The sequence below is a fragment of the Macaca mulatta genome, chromosome 7, assembly GCF_049350105.2.
Source record: "Macaca mulatta isolate MMU2019108-1 chromosome 7, T2T-MMU8v2.0, whole genome shotgun sequence".
NCBI classification, from domain to species: Eukaryota; Metazoa; Chordata; class Mammalia; order Primates; family Cercopithecidae; genus Macaca; species Macaca mulatta.
The window spans coordinates 36,362,286-36,384,965 of record NC_133412.1 but is presented as its reverse complement, the minus strand read 5'-3'; the positions used below and the strand labels follow the sequence as shown (position 1 = coordinate 36,384,965).

The 22,680-nt window shown below is 37.9% G+C and overlaps 1 protein-coding gene across 16 annotated transcripts in view; it reads right to left on the bottom strand.

Annotated features, from left to right (window-relative positions):
- The window catches only part of RNF111 (ring finger protein 111), a 111,901-nt gene that overhangs the window by 30,103 nt on the left and 59,118 nt on the right, over positions 1-22,680 (bottom strand). For all 16 annotated transcript variants that reach the window (XM_015142381.3, XM_001098035.5, XM_015142384.3 and 13 more), the window contains exons 3-5: positions 14,455-14,581; positions 10,636-10,799; positions 7,955-8,149 (exon numbers count right to left, since the gene is read on the bottom strand). In XM_015142381.3, the coding sequence (XP_014997867.1) occupies positions 7,955-8,149; positions 10,636-10,799; positions 14,455-14,581 (486 nt within the window). The remainder of the gene's footprint in view (positions 1-7,954; positions 8,150-10,635; positions 10,800-14,454; positions 14,582-22,680) is intronic.

The window sequence follows — 22,680 nt, the reverse complement described above, 5'->3', positions numbered from 1 at the left end:
ATTTTTCAGGAGGCTCATATTTACTGTGATGTGTAAGTATGGCAATAGATCATGTTTTCCTAGGGCATAACAAATGATTTCTTACAAGTAAAATTGCATTTTAAAAGTTTAAAAATACCACGAGTCCTTCCACTATATGCTACAAAGCAAATGCTCTTCCCCTGAGCTCCATGAACCCCTAACATCATAAATCATTCCTAAATAATGCAGACAGCCATGTACTTCTTAAAATCTCACCTTCTTAAGACACAGCCACCCAAGTCAGAGTGTACCTGGCTGAGTCTCTCTATCCGCCAACTTTTTTTTTTTTTTTTAAAAGACTGGGTCTCACTCTGTCACCCAGGCTGGAGTACAGTGGCTCGATCTTGGCTCACTGCAACCTCCACCTCCCAGGCTCAACAGGTTCTCCTGCCTCAGCCTCCTAAGTAGCTGGGGCCATAGCCACACAGCACCATGCCCAGCTAATTTTTGTATTTTTTTGTAGAGATGAGATTTTGCCACATTGCCCAGGCTGGCCTCAAGCTCCTTCATGAGCTCAGATGATCCGCCCACCGTGGCATCCCAAAGTGCTTAGATTACAGGCGTAAGTCACCATGTCTGGACCAGAATCCTTTTTCCTTCCTTTTGATGCTATACAATAGAATATAAGAAATGATCAGACTCTAATACTTGGAAAATAAAATGTGCTTTATAATAATCTAGTGACTTAGTGTCACATCATGGGGAAAGAACCATGGAGTCAAATGAATCTGGGTTCTCATCTGGGACCTTTCTTTAGCAATGTGACCTTAGAAAAGTTATTTAATCTCCTTTTCATCTATAAAACGTGGTAATAAAATTGCCTTGCACGGTTGTTAGAAGATACACATCTTGATATAAAACACGAGTCCTGATTATGCTCTCTGCCACATGCCCAGTTATTTTGAAGGTATGTTCTTCTATGACAGAAGAACTGCAAAAGTATCCCCTGAAAGTCTGTGCCAGTGTTTCAAACTCATTTAAAACCCAGAAACTTTTCCTCAAACTAAATATTATATGGAAACTATATAAAAGAGATTTTAAAAAACTGAAGCCTCTGATTAAATTGTAAGAGTGAAGAGCCTAAAGCCAAATCCTTGCCCTGCTGCCACTCTTAAACCTCCACTCTGATTCTGAGGCATGTCCTCAGAATCCTTAGAATTCTGGAACATTACTGTCCTAGCCTTGATTTTGGAGTACCCAAGAGTAGGGATACCTTGCTCCTATGTGGCTCAAAGTACCTAGCTAATCTCTTCTGGGCCAATATATCAATTAGGAATCTTCTGCTTATTTACAAATAAAATAAAAATCCAACCAAAACAGCTTAAACAATAAAGGGAATTATGGGCTCACATAAATGAACCCGAGTAGGGGGGTGCTTCAGACTGCTTGATAAGATTCCAGCAAATTTCCCTAAAATTCTCCTGATTCTGCCCTCTCTTACATGTCCTATCCTGCCTTTCCTGATTCTCATATCTTCAAGGTCTGTGCTCTAACCTCTGTTACCCAGTAGCTCTAATCTAAGTTTCTGTATATTCGTTTTTTCCAAGTTCCTAGTCTGGCCTATGGGGGCTAATCTCCCAACCCTTTTGTAAAGGTTCTTAACCTGGGAACTCGAATTCACGGGTCTATGAACTTGGACGGAAGAAAAATACAAACTGTCACTAACCTCTAATTGCCCTGAGAATTATGTTAAATATTGTAATTTGTAATAATAACAAAGACAACAAATTATCTACTTTTTAAAACAAATAATAGCAGTTCCAAAGTCAGTTCTATAATTATGTTACTTTCATTCACTTGTATTCCAAATGTGTTGAATAACCTGGACAGTGTTAAAATTGGCCTATCAGGAACTGACCGTGATCAACAGTGTCTTAGGGCTATGCTGAACCCAACATTAAGTAACTGTTTCCTATAAATTACAATATGTATAGCAATTATTCATTATTACAGTAGCTTTACTTGCTACAGCATTTTCAGGGTTTTATCTTAGTCCCTATGTAAAAGTGTTATACAAGTCAATATCATTTATTGTGTATTACATCAGGAAAAAAGGTTGAAAACCTTTGAGACACTAAGCTCACTCACTGGGATACACTAAATTACCTTCATGGTTCCTTCCAACTCTGACACTGTAATTTTACAAACCAAGTTACCTAAGGATTACGTGTGACTCAAAAAGTCAGGGTATGAGTTTATAACCATCACTAAAGTGATGGATATGACACACATCTGTTCAGAAATAGCTTGTCATCTTTTACCTTTGAGCATTTTGAATATAAAAATCAGATTGAGAGAAGAGGAAGCACAATGACTATAATGTATTTAAGGCTGAACACATACTTAAGGTGTAAAATCATTAACAGTATGGCTTCAAAAAAAAGACTGACCTTTTAGCTTTACTTCCTAGGCAACAGATTTGGCTTCCAATTAAATAGTCTATTTTCCTATAGTCCAGAACCTCTTTGTTTCTCAAATAGGCTTGCATCCGAAAGTAAAGACAACCAATTAGCCTCTCATTCAAGAGTTACTACCCAAATAAAATTGCCATAAATTAGAGGTAAAATACAAAGACATACGATTCAGTAAATAAAACACTTCCTTTTCTATTATAATAAACCCATAGAGGGCCCACTAAAAATGAGACAATCATGAACCTGCATCAGGGAAATTAACTCCACAGCCCAGTGACAATAATTTAGTTAAAGTGCCTCCTAGGAGTGCCTTCAGCAACTCTAGCAGGATTACAGAGATGCAGGCATGACTTTAATCATTCATTCAACAGTCTTACACACAATAAAGTCGTGGTAAAAGATCTACAAAAGGGGCCAGACTTGGTGGCTCATGTCTGTAATCCCACTACTTGGTGAGGCGGAGGCGGGCGGATCACGACTTCAGGAGATTGAGACCATCCTGGCTAACACGGTGAAACCCCATCTCTACTAAAAATACAAAAATTAGTCGGGCATGGTGGCGGGCGCCTGTAATCCCAGCCACTCGGGAGGCTGAGGCAGGAGAATGGTGTGAACCCGGGAGGCAGAGTTTGCAGTGAGCGGAGATGGCGCCACTGCCCTCCAGCCTGGGTGACACAGCGAGACTCCGTCTCAAAAAACAAACAAGCAAACAAACAAACAAAAAGATCTACAAAAGGCACTGGATAATACAACGGTGAAAATGAAAAGTCCTGGCATTTAACATAACTTACAGTAAGGTCTGCCTTTGCTGTTTTTATCTTTAGCAACCAGAAACATGCTTGCACAATGTAGGTGGCTCAATAAGCGCTTTCTATATTTAAGTTAAATTCACAAGGGAAAAGGAGCATGCAATCATGTAGCTAAGTGCCAAGAAGAGAAACACTTGCTCTTTGGCCCTTAAGGAGCTCATCATCAAGCATGGAGACAATTCAGGATACAAATCAACCAATATTAGAACAGAAGCACTGGGTTCTAGCACAGCATAAAGCAATGCTGCCCCCAATATCTGGCAATGCCTGGAGACATTTTTGGTTGTCACAATCGGAGGGGAGGAGATGTTACTGGAATTTAGAGGCTAGAAACCAAGGATGCTGCTAAATATCCTGTAACGCACAGTCCTTCCCCACCTCCCACTGTAAGAACTATCTGGCCCAAAGTCAATAATAGTGCCAAGGTTGAGAAATCTTGGCATAAAGGCGAAAAGGAGAGGTGCCACGCCAGATTGCCTAGGTTTGAATTCTTGCTCCACTATCATATAATCTTGGATATGTTATTTCACCTGTAGAATGAGAAGAGTAATAAAATCTCCCTCATTGGTTACTGCAAAACTCAGTTATTATAGTTAAATCCACCGGCCAACATTATAGGCTCAACAAACGTTAGCTATTGTTATCCACTAGAGAGTAAGCTCTGTTAGAACAAAAATTTATCTGTTTTGTTCCCACTACCTAGAACAGTGCTTGACATATAGTGTGCAATCAATAAATATGTGTTAAACAAATGAATATATAGGATATCATGTATGCATAACACAAGGACCACATGGAGAGGTCAGGCAGATAATGAGCTGTTTGTGGCACACTGAGTTTGAACTGACTGCAGAATGGTCCAGGACACATGTCCAAGAAGCAACTGGATATGAAAGTCTAAAATGGCCAGGCATGGTGGCTCACGCTTGTAATCCCAGCACTTTGGAAAGCTGAGGCAAGTGAATTGCTTGAGTCCAGGAGTTCAAGACCAGCCTGGGCAACATGGCAAAACTCTATCTCTACAAAAAATACATAAATTGACCAGGTGTGGTGAAGTGTAGTCTACTTGTGGGGCTACTTGTTGGGCTGATGCAGGAGGATCACTTGAGCCTGGAAAGTGGAGGCTGCAGTGAGCCTGTACTCCAGCCTACGTGACAAAGCAAGACCCTGTCTCGAAAAAAAAAAAAAAAAAAAGACGTTTAAAACAAATACAGTGGTCAAAAAACACAGAAGAGAGAGTCACCAGCATACTAGTGATAGGTGACAACACTTATAGTAATGAAATGGGCTAGTGAGAAGGATGAGAACACAGTCCTGGGAAGAAAACGAATTATGAAAAGGAGACTATTGTCAGATTTTATAAGATCATGTTTATTCATTATGAAAGGAGTCAGAAGCCCATTAGAGGAAAGAGTTTAGTGTGACAAAAATACACTTAAATGTACATAGACATAACACAAGTGTACATGCGCATGTACTAAGGAAATGAAACCAGAGAAGATGATGAAGACACAGGGAAGATAACTGTTGAAGCAAGGTTAAGGACAAAGGAAAGGATAAAAGGTAGAGCACAGATAAAGGAACTGGAAGGGACAGGAAGGAGTTAGGAGACTGGGAATTAGTAGAGGAGGTCAGGTAGAGAGCCACAAAAGTTTATATGAAGGCGTTGGAAGTTGCAGGAGTTCATGCTTAAGAACTTCCATTCATTCATTTTTTAAAATTTCCCCTGGGGAATGAAAACCTTGAGGAAAAGGAGAGTGTTTTGAAATAGGCACTTAGTGGAAGGAAAGGGAACTGATCAAGATATCTGATCAAGATTTCCTATAGAAAGCCCAGGATTAGAAACCATAAATTTATGGAGTAACTTGGATAAGTGTGAAGCTAGATGGCTTGAATGTGAGGGTTGGAAATATTCAAAGAGGTACAAGATAAGAACAGGTGGTGGAGAAAATAGTTGAACTAATGTTCCATAGTGTCCTGGAAGGAAATGGACCTTAAGAGAGGCCCATTTAGGACTGTAGCCAAGATGCTCAGAAATTAAATCTGATTTGTAAATGAACGAGGATTTACATATAAAAGTTTTCGGACTATTCTGAAATAAAGTTGGGACTGTATCACATAAAATGTATGTAAGAATAATGCTACAGATAGACCAAGTGTGGTAGCTCACACCTGTAATCCCAGCACTTCTGGAGGCTGAGGCAGGTGGATTGTTCGAGCCCAGGAGACTGAGGCCAGTGTGGGCAACATGGCAACATGGCAAAACCTCCCATCTCTACAAAATTACAAAAATTAGCCGGGCGTGGTGGTGCATGTCTGTGGTCCCCCAGCTAGTCGGGAGGATCACTTGAGCCTGGGAGGCGGAGACTGCAGTGAGCCAAGATTGCACCACTGCACACGGGCCTGGGCAACAGAGTCAGACCCTGTCTCACAGAAAAAAAAAAAAAAGAATAATGCTACATAAAGCTATAACAGGAGACAGGCGTCAATGAGAAGTCAAATCCCTGCCTCAAAGATTATTACAGTTTTGTCAAGGTACTTAACTTCTCAGGTTTCTTCATGTCTGAAATGGTAAGAGAAATGCCAACATCAATAACTTTTTTACTTTTTGAAACAGGGTCTTGCTCTGTCAGCCAGGCTGGAGTGCAGTGGTGCCATCGAGGATCACTGCAGCCTCGACTTCTCAGGATCACATGATATACTCCTGACTCAGTCTCTGAGTAGCTGGGACTACAGGTGTGTGTCACCACGCCTCGCTAATTTCTGCAATTTTCTTTTTTTGTTTGTTTGTTTGCTTTTGTTTTCTTTTTTTCAAAGGAGACAAGGTTTCACCATGTTGTGTAGGCTGGTCTCAAACTCCTGGGCTCAAGTGATCCGCCTGCCCTGGCCTCCCAAAGAGCTGGGATTACAGGTGGGAGTCTCACTACGTCAAGGATTTTTTTTTTTTAAGAGTTAAAATATATACAATATCATATAAGATACCCAAGTAACAAGCTAAGTGAAGAGTATGTACTCAACAAATGAAATAAAAGCCCATTTCATTTCTGCCTACATTTTTTCAGAGAACGTACTTAAAAGACACCCCTACTGGGCACGGAGGTTCACACCTGTAGTCCTAGCCACTTGGGAGGCTGAGGGAGGAGGATCACCTGAGCCTGAACTTCAAGACTAGCCTGGGCCAGAAAAACAAAAAAGATACTCCTGGGAAATCTCTTTGAGAATGTTTCTTAGTTCTGCCCTCAGTTTTCCAGAGGAGAGAGTACTTCCTGATCCAGCCACACGTAGTTTTCTAATCTGTTAGATGTAAATTACATGAATATTAAAAGAATTAAATGAGACACTATTAAAAGCAAAAAGTGATAGAAAATATAAGATGGTTTCATTATTAATGGTGATTTAGTCAATCCACAAGCTACAGGGTCTACAGTGTCCCTAGTGGTAAGCAGTTAGCAAGTTCCTATCTCTGTACCATTATCCAAAAATGAAACAAAGCTAGTTTAAGTCTCAGTTAAACAAATGATACGAGAGAGAGCCAGAGATATCATTGCTAACTGAAACATAAGAACTATCTTGAGATAAGAGCTAAAACTGTAAAGAAAACTCCGGAATAAATATTTGTAACCCTGGATTAGGCAATGGTTTCTTAGATATGACACCAAAAGAAACAACAGTAACCAAAAAACCCCAGAAAATGGACATCATCAAAATTTTAAAAACTCCCTTGCTCATTCTCAATTATTTTGGGAAGATACCTAAGGAGTGGACTTAGTGCATCCAACGGTAACTCCATTTAACTTTCTGAGGAACCATCAAAGTGTTTTCCTCAGCAGTTGCACCATTTTGCATTCCTACCAGCAATTCACAAGGGTTCCAATTTCTCTGCGTCCTTGCCAAGACTGGTGATTTTGTATTTTTGTTTGTGTTGTCATTATAGACACACTAGTGGGGTGCAAAGTGGTATCTCATTGGGGTTTTCATTTGCATTTCCCTAACGATTAGTGATATTGAGCACCTTGTGCTTCTCGGTCATTTGTATAACTTCTTCAGAAATATCTATTCAAATCCTGCCTCATTTTAAAATTGGGTTGTCTTTCTGTTAGGTTGGGGCTTTTTGTTTGTTTTTACTTTTTTATTTTTTAAATATAAATAGAGATAGGGTTTCACCATGTTGGCCAGGCTGGTCTCGAACTCCTGTCCTCAAGTGATCCTCCTGCCTCAACCTCCCAAATACTGGAATTACAAGCATGAGCCACCACACCCAGCCTGTTGGGCTGTTTTAAGAGTGCTTTGTAGATTCTGGTTTCTAAAGTGCTTATCAGATATAGGATTTGCAATATTTTTCTTTCCCCCATTCTGTAGGCTGTCTTTCACTATCTTGATAGCGTCCTTTAATGCACGAAAGTTTTAAATTTTGATGAAGTTCAACTTATCTACTTTTGGTTTTGTTGCTCATGCTTTTGGTGTCAGCCACTTACTTCTCCCCAAGCTCTCTTATTTGAGGTATAATACTCTGGTCACATATAGCATACAAACTCAAATATGAAATCAGCCTAATTATAGTAAAGACTACCTTGATAACATACGAAGTTTACTATAACATAAGAATACCCGCTTATTAACATAGCTAAAATCTTAGACTTAAAAACAATAATATTTTCCCTAACAAAAGTAATGACAAAAAGTCTCCCCTCCCCCACTTTTTTTACATACCTCCTATAGAAGTGCCAGTGGTACTATTGCTTGTAAGAGTAGCTGAAGTCTCTGACACTGTGGAAGGTTGGCTACTGGTGACAGCTGAAGCAGTATCAGAGGCCTGCTCAGAGGTAGATGGATTTGAATTGTTAATGGAAGCGCTAGTAGCTTGTGATTCCATTCTTGCAGAAGTGGTTGGTACTACAGTAGGTTCTACAAAATACAAAACGTCAACTTAGCATTTCAAAACAAATTAGATAAAGGGTTATATTTTAATCTAAGCTAATGTGTTTATAATTATTAAATAACAAAACTTTAAAAATACAAGCTCTCTAATAACATACGGTAAAGAAAGCTTTCATAAAGCTAAACTGCAATATCAAACTGACATGTTAACAAAATATGGCTACATTTTTAAAAATTCAACACTGATATGCATATTTCAATAATTTAGGTAATTTAATAGTTTTTCAGGTAGCTTCTAAATAAGTTGTCTGATCTATAACAAAGAAGAGTAAAAGGAAAGTAAAAGTTCCTTGCTATGCACACACACATGATCACAAGCTGTCGGAATAGTGTTACAAACCATAATGTGTCTGGCACAATATGGATTCTAGGGTAAGACTGCCTGGATAGCAATACTGATTTCACCACTGATAGTATGAATATAAATAAGTTACTTAACCATTCTCCATTTCCTCATCTGTAGAACTGGGAAAGTATCAGAATTTCTTAATAGAACTGTCATTAGGATGAACTGAGATCACATACTTTGTATGATGCTTTACAGACAGCAATCACTTAACATTAGCTATGATTTCTAATACCTGTTTTAATCTTCTTTCCATGCCTTTTATATGTTTTCCAAAGAAAATTTTGTAAATATTAATATTCACCAGTGCTTTCTAATAAAAATTAACATTTTTCCATCAGAAAGTAAAAGAAATTTCAGGTAGACTTCAACTTACAAGTAAGTTTCAAAGAACTAAGTTTAAAATGGTTGCTTAAAATTGAGAACAATGGGAATAAATCCATCCAAAGCATAGTCACAACAATTAAACCTGAAAATAAGGGAGTCTCTTAATGTGCTATGGAATGAGAGGGTTGACTTTCTATACAATACGGTATGGTAAGCTAATTCCTTAGGGACAAATAGTAACTGTGAGTCTATATGGGACACTTTGAATGAGGGTGTGTCCAAATGTATATGCAAATTGCTTGTACATAAAAAAGGGGGAAAAGAACTTCTGTTTATTTGTAAATAGTTTAACTAGTGTTTCTCAACCTTGGCAATACTAACATTTTGGGCTAGACAATATTTTGTTCGTTGGCGAGGAGATGTGCACTGTGAACTGTACAATGTTTAGCGACAACCATGGTCTCTATCCATCAGATGTCAGTAGCATCCTCCCCTAACTGTGAAAACCAAAAATGTCTGCAGACATTGCCAAATATCACTTGGGGGAGAAAACTGCCCCTATTTGAGAACCACTGGTCTGATGTACTTAGTTTTGGATTTATTTTTAATAAGAGAGAAGCCTTCCACTGAGAAAAACTAGTGGGGGAAAGGGAGCATCTACTGATCACTGGAATACTTTTAACCCAGCAAAGTGTAAATTCTGGTTGAACTTACTGTAATGTGGAAAAGGCTACTCTATCACCTTCTCCTACTTACCGGCTAGCAGGTGTCACATTGGAACACAAACAGAAAGTTTCCAAAATAGTCACCCTATATTTAATTAACTCTCATCATTAATTAATCCCTATTACATTAACCACTGTCTTACAGATAATTTATGGTGTTTCAAAACAAAAACAAAGAGACTGTTGAATGAAAGGCAAACAGTTGTTTATCTCTTCATAAACAACTGAGTACTGATACTCTGAAAGTTAAGACCACCAAAACTGCAAATAGCCCATAGAAGAGCTGATTGCATACAGCCTCCAACTCTTTCGACCTACCTGATATATTCTTTGCCCAATTTATAGCTAACTCCCAAACCTAACAAACTCATATATGGCTTATCGTTTTCCTTTTGGGAAATTATGATTGACCATTTCCTAAGATATAACTAATAATACCTCAAGATGATTCTTAATATGCGGGCAAATTCGCATATGTATTCATTCATATATTCATAAATCCCACCACTTTTCCTAACGTCTGTATTCCAACTCTGGTTTTGTTTCCTCAGTTACTTGGGTACAGCTGTAAGCCAAAATACAATACAAAAAATGAGCAGCACAAAAAGGTATCAATAATATTGAAGGATAACATAACTTTTAAAAGTAAAATTAGACATTTCAAATAGCCAGTATTAGTCATTTAAAATTCAGTTATATTGCTTTTGTGTTTATATTTAAAAAGTGCTGCTTCTACTTTTTCATGGCAAGTTAAAGACAATCATATTACAAATCAAACTAAACTAGTTTGAGCTAACCTCAAACTACCATTCGTAAAAATATTTTTTCCTGAGAAAATAGCTAGCAAGTATTGAAACAATAACCACAAAGAATTTTATGTAAATTTACAAGCGTAGGATATTATATCAATTAAAAACTTGAGATTTAAAAATCTGACAATTTCCCTGTAGTTTAATAATACATTACCAGTAAGCAGAAGGGGTTTCTAGCATATTAAAAGATTTCCTTTTATCAAACTCCTTTTATAATTTTCTACTGTTACTACTTCAATTTACCATCTTCATCAACGGTAAGGTCCACAACTTCTGCTGCATTCTGCCTCAAGGGCTGTATAACAGTAGAAATCCTACTGCGGTTCCGTGGCTCCTGTGGCCGACTTGCATGAGAACTTGAACCCTGGCTCCAGTGAGATCTGGAGTGTCCAAGGGTTGAACGAGACCTTAAATGACATCAATATTAAGTTAGTAAATATAAATAAAGAATTATTAGTCACCACAAAAACCCATAAGCCTTTCTTACTAAATGTTACATTTTTCATACAAAATTTCTCCAAAGAAATAATCGTAATAGAAGTAAAAATCATGACTAGCACAATGTCTGGCACTCAGTAAACTTTGCTGAATGAATCACCGACTAATTGACCTAAGAATATAAGAAATGCTATGTTGTACCAATCATTAGTGTAAAATACAGGATTCTGTTTCAAGAATGCTACTCTCTCTTCCACGGTTACTTTGGGTATTTACCCAGGTTATAATAAACTGTTTACATTTTCTGTTAACAGTTAAAATTATTCACCATAGGTAACGGAATAAAAATAACATCCTACACATTTAATAATATCCACAAGGTCTTGTATGTTTAGCTCAGGACAGATTTGCAAAACATTGCTTTAGGAGTCCTAAACCAAGCTAAGCTTCTAGTATTGCCATAAAAGAAAACAAAATAATAATAATAATAAACAAGCACCAGGGAGATTTCCTGATGTGTAGATGTAAGGATATTCTGATTAGTTTATTAGTTTGGTAGCCACAAGAAATATCATTTGCGTGAGCTACTTTATGCTTTTAAAACATGTGACTGCGAACCCTACACATCTAACTTCATTTAAGTATGTGTGTGGCATTACACTGGTCTAAATTTACTTACAGGTGTATATACTTTTAAGGACTCAACTACTAAAGATTTGGACTGAGGATATACAGGGATAATATGTAGAATATGCAGTCCTAAGTCTCCAGGAGAAAAAAATAACTCTTTTAGAAAGGTGAGGTCAATAAAACACAAGGGCTTTCTCCTGCTCAAACTAATATAAAACTGCTTATAAGCTTATTGTCAGCATTTATGGAAAATATCTGCAATATAAAAGGTCATCAGGGGTGGGAGCTTAACCATTCAGAAGAGAACTCCAAAGGTCAAAGTGGGTTGAAAATGGCCTCAACATTTACAGCCCAACTTGAACTTCAACGATTATAGAACCTAGAGTTTAAAAAGTTCAAATTCTAAAATAAAATTCTTAAGAAGGAGTATAAAGGTTAATTACGGAGCCACTGTCAAAACAGGATAGCACATATCAGAAACAGTTGTGGTATAGCTTGAGCCATGATAGTAAACAAATGTCATGGGATAAAATGGTTTTATCTGAGGACAGATATTACCATTTAAAATTCTTGAAAAACCAAAAGTCTATGATGAGACTGAGTAGTCTATTATCTCTGGGAAGCTCTTAATAGCTGAAGGAAATTATAGGTCCACTTTGCAGTACTTCTGTGATAGCCATCATATTCTACTAGATGGAACAACTGCAAAAAAACTGAATGTATGAGGAAATCTCAAGGAGGTATTAGTGGCCACTATGATTAGTAACAACTGTCAAATCCTGACACAAAACTCTAAAACACAGAAATACTCTCTTACATGAAAGAGCCAGGCTGAGCATAGGTGGCTCATGCCTGTAATCCCAGCACTTTGGGAGGCCGAGGTGGGCAGATCACAAGGTCAGGAGTTCGAGACCAGCCTGGCCAATATGGTGAAACCCCGTCTCTACTAAAAATACAAAAAAAAATTAGCCAGGCGTGGTGGCTCATGCCTGTAATCCCAGCTACTCACGAGGCTGAGGCAGGAGAATTGCTTGAACCTGGGAGACGGAGGCTGCGGTGAGCCAAGATGGCGCCACTGCCCTCCAGCCTGGGTGACACAGGGAGACTCCATCCCAAAAAAATAAATAAATAAGTAAAATAAACGAAAGGGCCAAAAGCCAGCTAAACAATAACAAAGTTAATATCTCAGATAACAATTAAGGAAATATAAGAATGGGTCATGTACACTGTGGGTCTTTTTCAAGATCATTGTCTATTACTCAGGTAAATGCATCTGCTTGACATCAACCATGTCCAAAACAAGACCTCTAGTCCTACAATGAAAAATATGTCCATAATTTCAGTAGTCCTTACAGCTCATAAAAATTGAGTCAATGTTGTACCAAGCACTATGCACAGTCACAGGATAGGTGTGGTACATAACACTGATTCTCGGTTTTACTCAGAGTTGGGGAAAATCATATAAAATTAAAACAAACAAGGATATGTTATAGAATGCTCACTTCCATGCCTTTAGAAGTAGCACTTCGATGCTAAAATGGCAAGTGGAAAAGCATGTTCTAAGTGTTTGTAACAGATGTCAGAAATATGAATATATACTTTTAAAATCAGTAACATATTAACATGCAACAAACTAATGCACTTCTAAATTCGTTCCAACACAAAAATTAATATTCATCTGTTTATTAGTTTGGTGTATCAAATGTAACAAAGCAACTCTTTATTGCTATTATTACGAATACTTATAATCATCTAAAGTATAAGATGAATGCTGTGTTAGGAGCTGATATTTCACAGGGAAAGTCAAAGTGATAGAAGTTGATATTTCACAGGGACAGTAAAGTGATTCTGCAATAAGGCAACGTCTTTTCCAGTTATTTATAAAAACACATGAGGATGTTTCATTGATGTGTTAGTTCAGAGCATAGATAAAATTACTAAGTGAAGGACAAAGAGTCAAACAATATGTTTTGAATTAGGGTGCCCTAACACAGTAACAGCACAAGTTTCACTAGTATCAATGAGTAACATATTGAAACAAGTAGATTCTAACCAAAAGGGCTATTTCAACATCAATACCCCTTAATATTTTTTTCATTTTTAATTTTAATACCATCCCAAATATTTACATACTATTCACATCTAAATTTCAAAGCAGATCAATTCTCCACATCATTTAAAAAATACAATTTGGCCGGGCGCGGTGGCTCAAGCCTGTAATCCCAGCACTTTGGGAGGCTGAGGCGGGCGGATCACAAGGTCAGGAGATCGAGACCATCCTGGCTAACACGGTGAAACTCCGTCTCTACTAAAAAATACAAAAAATTAGCCAGGCGAGGTGGCGGGCGCTTGTAGTCCCAGCTACTCGGGAGGCTGAGTCAGGAGAATGGCATAAGCCCGGGAGGCGGAACTTGCAGTGAGCTGAGATCTGGCCAATGCACTCCAGCCTGGGCGACAGAGCGAGACTCCGTCTCAAAATAAATAAATAAATAAATAAATAAATAAATAAATAAATAAAATACAATTTTATAAAACTAAGTAAAATTATTGTTTATTCAGAGCATTAACTCTTAACTCTCATTGGATACTTGGGGTGCTTTTAAAAAGACTAACCTCTAAAATTCTAGTTCAAATCTGGGAAAGAGTCTAGGCAACAATATAGCTTTATTTTATTATCTCTCCAGGTGAGTTTAACGCAGCCTGCTTTGAAAACCACAAATCTAGATGGGCTTGGTGGCATGTGCCTACAGTCCCAGTACTATGGAGAATGAGACAAGAGAATCACTGGAGCCAAGGGGCTCAAGTCCAGCCTGGGTAACATAGCAATATTCTGTCTCTTACAAAAAAAAAAAAAAAAATCCATTAACCTGATATATGCATACTCAAACTGGGTCTCAAAAAAATAAATAAAAATAATGCAAATATCTGCAGCACAAATAGGTTTAATATTTATATTTAAAATTTCAAAGATTTAATTAAGAATTAAAATCTCACCGATAGCCTTCTCCAACTGTTACAATCTCCACTTCACTATCAGTTGAGGTAACATTAATTTCTTCATTGGCAGTAACCTGGGGAGTGGAGGAAGCTTCTATCACCACAACATCTTCATCAATACTTCCTGGAAACAAAAAGAAAAAAACATTTAAAGGTATCTTCCTGTCAGCTAATTGTTAGGCAGAAATCTTTATTCTGACTTTGAAGACTATGAAATTCATTGCAAAACTAAAAACCTTATCTGTCAAAAAGTTTTTTTAAAAAAATACACAAGGAGCGAAAAACACACATAATGAAAATGGTAATCACTGTTTTAATCTATACTCCTTTGCATGTTTACTTTCTCTTCTATGGATTTGGTGTATTCATTACAAATGTTCAGTGGTTTCTACATGAATTTGTAAGATCTTACATAGATATTTATCCTGTAATATCTGTAGTATATTATAGATCTTGTATATATCATTATATAAGATATTAACCCTTCAATATCACAGAAAAAGTTATTACAGTAGCTTTGTATGTTTTTTCCAAGGTTGTTTTCATTTAGGTGATATATTATTTTAAAAAAACACACAGTAGCTTTTGAGTTTTATGTTATGAAATTTGTTATTGATTGATTGATTGATTGACTGAGACAGTCTTTCACTCTGTCGCCCAGGCTGGAGTGCAGTGGCATGATCTCGGCTTACTGCAACCTCCTCTGCCCTCTGGGTTCAAGTGATTCTCATGCCTCAGCATCCCAAGTAGCTGGGACTACAGGCATGCATCACCACACCAGGCTAATTTTTTAGTACCGATGGGGTTTCACCATGTTGCCCAGGCTTGTCTTGAACTTCTAACCTCAAGTGATCCATCCCACTCAGGCTCCCAAAGTGCTGGGATTATAGGCGTGACCTACTGCACCCAGCCAAAATTTGTCATTTTTAAATGTGTGTTCTTTTCTAAATCATTCTAAGCTTGGAAAGTGCATCCTTATTTACAAGATGGATACATATTAAATTAGACTTGGTCCAAGTCTTTGTTTAATATTCCTTATATTACTGTTATCTAGAACTGATTTTTGTTATGACATTAGGTAAGATTATATAAATAGAATCCTGCTCTGTCTCTCCACAGCTAACTAGCTATCACCAAAACATTTATTGAAAAATATTTTCTTTTACCCCATTAATTTTTGATATCTCCTCGAATTTTCAGTTATGCAAAAGAAATACATTCTGGAAGTTTACTGCACAACATAGGGTCTATGATTAACAATAATGTATTGTATGTTTAAAAATTTGCTAAAAGGGTATATCATGTTAAGTGTTTCAACCAAAAAAGGAAATAAAGGTAAGGACAGGAAGAAATTTTTGGAGGCAATGGATATAAATCCATGGCATTGATTGTAATGATGGTTTTACAGGTGTTATACCGCTCTCCAAACACATCAAGTTATATATACTAACTACCTTCAAGCTTTTAGTATACTAATCATACCTCAATACTGCAGTTAAAATATTTTTTGATACTTCTCTTAAATATTATGCATATTTTAGGGTCCATTTTGAAACAATTCAACCCCTTTGATATAGAGTCTACTATCAGGGTAAGTCTACTTTTTAAAATAGTATTTTTGAGGTATAACTTACATACTTTGAAATTCAACCATTTAATCTGGCCTTTTGCCAGAAACCACTATCTTCCAATAATTCACCAAGATGACAAACACAAAGGAAAAGAGAAGAGGCACCTGCAATATGTTCTCTAGGGCTTTTAGAAAATATGGAGTTGTTCCTTTGGCCACAGGCATAGGAATCCACAAGAAAAGCGATGCTGTAGACATCAAGAAAATGGCTACTGTTCATACAAAAATTAGCTGGGATTTGGCGCTCGCCTGTAATCCCAGCTACTCAGGAGACTGAAGAAGGAAAATCACTGGAACCCAGGAGGCAGAGGTTGCACCAATCTCGGAGGTTGAGCCGAGATCACACCAATGCACTCCAGCCTGGGCGACAGAGTGAGAATTCATCTCCAGAAAAAAAAGAAAAGAAAATGGCTACTGTTGGCCGGTTGTGGTGGCTTACGCCTGTAATCCCAGCACTTTGGGAGGCTGAGGTGGGCGGATCACGAGATCAGGTGTTTGAGACCAGCCTGACCAACATAGTGAAACCTCGTCTCTACTAAAAGTACAAAAATTAGCCGGGCATGCTGGCATGTGCCTGTAATCCCAGCTACTCAGGAGGCAGGAGAATCACTTGCACCTGGGAGGTGGATGTTTCAGTGAGCCGAGATCGCACCACTGCACTCCAGCCTGGGTGACAGAGCGAGACCCCATCTCGGAAAAAAAAAAAAAAGAAAGAAAAAGAAAATGGCTACTGTTCAAAAAGGAATGCCCCATAAATCTTACCATGGCAAAACTGGAAGTTACAATGTCACCCAGCATGCTGTTGGCATTGCTGTAACAAACAAAATTCTTGCCCAAAGAATTAATGTACATAATGAGCATCTAAAGCACGACAGCTGAGATGGTTTCCCAAAACACATGAAGGAAAAAGATCAGAAAAAGAAGGAAGCCAAAGAGAAAGGTACCTAGGTACAACTGCCGCACCAGCATTCTCCACCCAGAAAAGCACACTTTGTGAGAACCAATAGACAGCAGCCTGAACTGCTGGAACCTATAACCTGTAAATTCATGGCATACTAGGTGGCCAAAAAAAAAAAAAAAAAATCAAAGACACCTGGACTATAAACAAAACAAAATAAAACCTGAGAGCATTATGCTAAGTGAAATAAGCCAGTCACAAAAAGACAAAAACTGTGATTCCGGTTATGTGAAGTATCTAAAGTAGTCAAATTTGTAGAAACAGACAGTAGAGTGGTGGTAACCAGGGTCAGAGGGAGGAGAAAGAGAAGTTGTATAATGGCTATAGAGTTCCAGTTTTGTAAGATGAAAAAGTCCTGGAGATGTTTCACAACAAATGTAAATACACTTTTTTTTTTTTGGAGACAGGGTTAGGCTAGAGTTTAGAGGAACAATCACGCTCATTGCCCTCCATCTCCTGGGCTCCAGATATCCTCCTAAGTCAGCCTCCTGAGTAGCTGGGACTACAGGTGCACACCACCGCACCCAGCTTTTTTTTTTTTTTTTTTTTTTTTTTTAGTCTTTTAAGAGATAGTGTCTTAGTACATTTCTTAGGCTGGTCTCAAACTCCTGGGCTAAAGCAATCCTCCTCCCACCTCGGTCCCCCAAAGTGCTGGGATTACAAGTATGAGCCACTGCATCTGGTCCCAATGTGAATATACTTAACACTACTAAACTGTATGCTTAAAAATGGTTAAAATGATTTGGGTTTTTTTTTGTTTTTTTTTTTTTTTTTGAGATGGAGTCTTGCTCTGTCGCCCAGGCTGGAGTGCAGTGGATCTCAGCTCACTGCAAGCTCCGCCTCCCGGGTTTACACCAGTCTCCTGCCTCAGCCTCCCGAGTAGCTGGGACTACAGGCGCCCGCCACCTCGCCCGGCTAGTTTTTTGTATTTTTTAGTAGAGACGGGGTTTCACCGTGTTAGCCAGGATGGTCTTGATCTCCTGACCTCGTGATCCGCCCGTCTCAGCCTCCCAAAGTGCTGGGATTACAGGCTTGAGCCACCCTGCCCGGCCTAAAATGGTTTTTAAAAAAGTAATACTCCATTTCTTCTCTTGCTGTGTTTTTTACAAACCTGTTATTGAATGGCTTCTTCATTACTATCACCTGTCAATACAAATGTAAGCCAACAGTTTACAAATAATGTCTATAATTAAGAATTTTCCCATAATGAGTGTAAAAAAATTCACCCACTTTAAGTGTACATTTTGCTAATTTTAGTAAATTTATGGAGTGTAATCATCACCACAATCCAGTTTAAGAACATTTCCAATAACCCCCAAAGAGCTTGCATGTCCTGTTTCAGTCAATCATCATCCCCTATATCAACTTCAATACCCCTGCAACAACTGATCTGCTCTCTGTCATTACGAATTAGTTTGTATTTTGTCAAGTTTTATGTTAAGTAGAGTCACACATTACATACACATTTGGCTCCTTTCACTCAGCATATTTATCTTGAAATATATTCATTTGTTATATCAATATTTGTTCTTTTTTTATTGCAGAGTAGTATCCAATCATATGGATATAACACACTTCGTTTATCCATTCATCCACTGATGGACATTTGGGTTTTTCTCAGTTTTTGCATATTACAAATAAAGCAGCTATGAACATTCATGTATAAGTCTTTGTACAAACATGTGCTTTCATTTCTCTTAGGCAAATACTTAGGAATGTAATTTCTAGGTTCTATGGTAAGTTTGTTTAACTTTTTAAGGAACTGCCAAATTGTTTCCCTGTGGCTCTACAATTTTACATTCCCAGTACGGAAATGAAGGTTTTAGGTTCTCCACATCCTCACCAATACCTATTATTGTCTCTTTTTCATTAAACTTGTTCCAGTGGCTATACAGTGGTATCTCATTGTGGTTTTAATAACCATTTCTAAAATAAGAAGGCTGAGTACAAGCGCTCACGCCTATAATCCCAACACTTTGGGAGACCGAGGCAGGCAGATTGCTAGAGCAAAGGAGTTCAATCCAGCCTGAGTAACATGGTGAAACCCTGTCTCTACAAAAAATACAAAAATTTCCTGGGCATGGTAGCCTGTAGTCCCAGATACTCAGGAGACTGAGGTAGGAAGACAGCTTGAGCCTGGGAGACAGAGGCTGCAGTGAGCCGAGAAGGCACCACCGCACTCCAGCCTGGGCAACAGAGCCAGACCTTGTCTCAAAACATAATAATAATTAAAAAAACAAAAAACAAAAAACAACGTAAAATAACTAATGGTGCTGAGCATTTTTTCATGTGATTATTAGTTACTTTGGTTTTTGTTTTTGTTTGAGAAAGTGTCTTGGTCCAACGCCCACGCTGGAGTGCAGTGGCATGATCATAGCTCACTGCAGCCTTGACCTCCTGAGCTCAAGCAATCCTCCCACCTTAGCCACCCCAGCAGCTGGGACTACAGGTACATGCCACCATGCCCAGCTAATTTTTAAATTTTTCATACAAATGAGGTCTCACTATGTTGCTCAGGCTGGTCTCGAATTCCTGAGCTCAAGCAATCTTCCTACCTTGGACTCCCAAAGTGCTAGGATTATAGATGTGAGCCACCATGCCAAGTCTAATTTTATTAGCTACTTTGGTGAAATGTCTATTCTTTTGTCCATGTTTAATCTGAGTTCTTGGTCTCATTGTTGAATTATAAGAATTCCTAGCCAGGCACCATGGCTCATGCCTGTAATCCCAGCATTTCGACAGGCTAAGGCAGTGGATTGCTTGAGCCTAGGAGTTCAAAACCAGCCTGGGCAACATGGCGAAACCTTGTCTCCACAAAAGCTACTCCGGAGGCTGAGGTGGGAAGATCACTTGAAACCGGGGCGCTGAGTCTGCAGTGAGCCAAGATTGTGCCATTGTACTCCAGCCTGGACGACACAGTGAGACCCTGTGTCTCAAAATAATAATAATAATAATAATAATAATAATAATAATAAAGAGTTCCTTATATATCCTGAATTCACGCCTTTTCTCAGATATACTATTTGCAAATATTTTTTCACAGTCTGTAACATGCCTTTTCATTTCCTTAATAGCATCTTTTGAAGCACAAAAGTCTCTAATTTTGGTGTTCAAATTGGCAACTTCTTTTATGGATTGTGATTTTGGTGACATATTTAAGAAACCTCTGTCCAACCCAAGGTAACTGAGATTTTCTCCTATGCCTCCTTCTAGAAGTTTTATCATTTAGTTCTTACATTAGGTCTATGATCTACTTTGTTAATTTCTGTGTCAGACAATAGGTAAAAGGTCTAAATTTATCTTTTCTGCATATGGATATACAATACTCCAAAGAACAGAACAGGCCAGGTGCAGAGGCTGACGCCTGTAATCACAACAATCTGGTAGGCTGAGGTGGGCAGATCGCTTGAGCCCAGGAGTGCAAGAGCAGTTTGGGTAACATGGCGAAACCCCATTTCTACAAAAAATAAACAATTAGCCAGGTGTGGTGGCATGTGCCTGTAGTGCCAGCTACCCACCAGAAGGCTGACGTGAGAGGATCACCTGAGCCCTGGAGGCTGAGGCTGCAAGAACCCCTGATGGCGCCACTGCACTCCAGCCTGGGCAACAGAATGAAATCCTGTCTCAAAAAAATAAAGGGGGGGGAAAAAAAGCAGAAAATACCAGCAGACACTGGTAAATAAGGGAGATAATGAAAGATTATCTGATTTGGAGAAACTTTTTTAAAATTACTTAATAATATTGTATTTATACTCTGGAATATTTGCAAAATGTTATTATCAATTAGATAGAAAACATAACATTTATTAGAAGTTACAAGATGTGAAAATGTTTGAAGTGGTTTTTCAAGTCCTAAAGATTATACACACAGACTGAAGTAAAATGCATTTTTAACAGCACAAATATATCTTATGGGCAGAAAAAAAAAAAAAAAACAGTAGCACCCAAGTGGCTATTTAAAATAATATTGTAGATTGAATTTCCAAATTATTTTCCAACTCTTGCTTCATAATCATGAGCACAATGCAGCTTAAGGTAGAAGTACAAAGGGAACCTTGAGATATTAATCCAGCTAACCATTGACTTTGCAGATGTTACTTGTTGTTAATTAACTCAAATTATTAAATATGGAATTAAGTAATGGTGGTAAAAGTATATTTAAAACTAAAAGCATTATGTATCAACAAAAAGTCATGATTTTAAAAAAACTTTTCTTATTTCAACCCATAAACTGGGCATTACCAGTTCTACATGGAGAAAAGTTATATCTACATATCAACTTTATTTATGATTTTTCTCTACTTATCTGTATACAAAATTTCTTTCAAAACCTGTTTTAAAAAACAGGAAAAACTAAGGCCGGGCACAGTGGCTGACGCCTGTAATCCTAGCACTTTGGGAGGCCGAGGTGGGAGGATCACAAGGTCAGGAGATCGAGACCAGCCTGGCCAACATGGTGAAACCCCGTCTCTACTAAAAATACAAAAATTAGCCAGGTGTAGTGGCAGACACCTATAGTCCCGGCTATTCTGAGGCTGAGGCAGGAGAATCACTTGAACCTGGGAGGCGGAGGTTGCAGTGAGCCAAGATCGCGCCACTGCACTCCAGCCTGGGTGACAAGACCAAAAACTCCGTCTCAAAAAAATAAAAAAAATAAAAATAAAAATAAAAAAAACTGTAAAAAATAAGCTAACATTATTGAACACGTTTCACATGGCTTATGTAACATTTTGAAACCTCAATGATAAATGATACAAAGCTAGCTTTGCTAATCCATGAAAATTCAATTTATATAACTTTTTATGAATACAGAGATTATGTAACTAAAAGTATATAAATAGCTTGCTGAAGCACCCTTATTCTATTGCTTTAACATCATTATTTTTCTAAAAAGGACTTTATGCATAATTTGAACATAATACATAAAAATTATATAACTAAAGCATATTCACAACAGGCAACATTTTGGCATCTACAATCTAGTGTTTTCTAGGATAACAGTTATTTAAACCAAAATTTTAAAAAGGGAAACATTTCTAAAATTATGAAGTTAATCTTATTAAATAGCACAGCTTAAAAGAAAATCAGGAGAATAAGTCATTTCTTACTGGGTCAATTTTATTCTCATTTTATCTTTTACATTTAGAAATACTAAAGGACAAAAAACGAGTATAGCTAAGATAGTGGTAGGACTGTGGGTGATTTTCTTTGAATTGTTTATTTTTTAAGATTAGGTTGTTTATAGCTTTTAAAACATCATGAGAAAAATAACATATTTCTCTGGCTACCAGACTAGAAAGAATATGAGTAGTATCACAACGATAACAAAAACAACGGTTTCTCTGCGAGAGTTCTTTATGAACTCCTCAAAGTCCATTTCTATTTCCTGGTAAGAGAGCACAGATTCTCTTGGCATCAGCAATAAGCAATGTTAGCCACTATACTCACTGATCACCTTAGTCCCTCTGTGCCTTAAGACTGGAATGATGCTAACAGTAAGAAGAGTTTCCATGGCCAGGCGTGGTGGCTCATGCCTGTAATCCGAGCACTTTAGGAGGCCGAGGCAGGTGGATCACCTGAGGTCAGGAGTTTGAGACCAGTCTGGCCAACATGGCAAAACCCTATCTCTATTAAT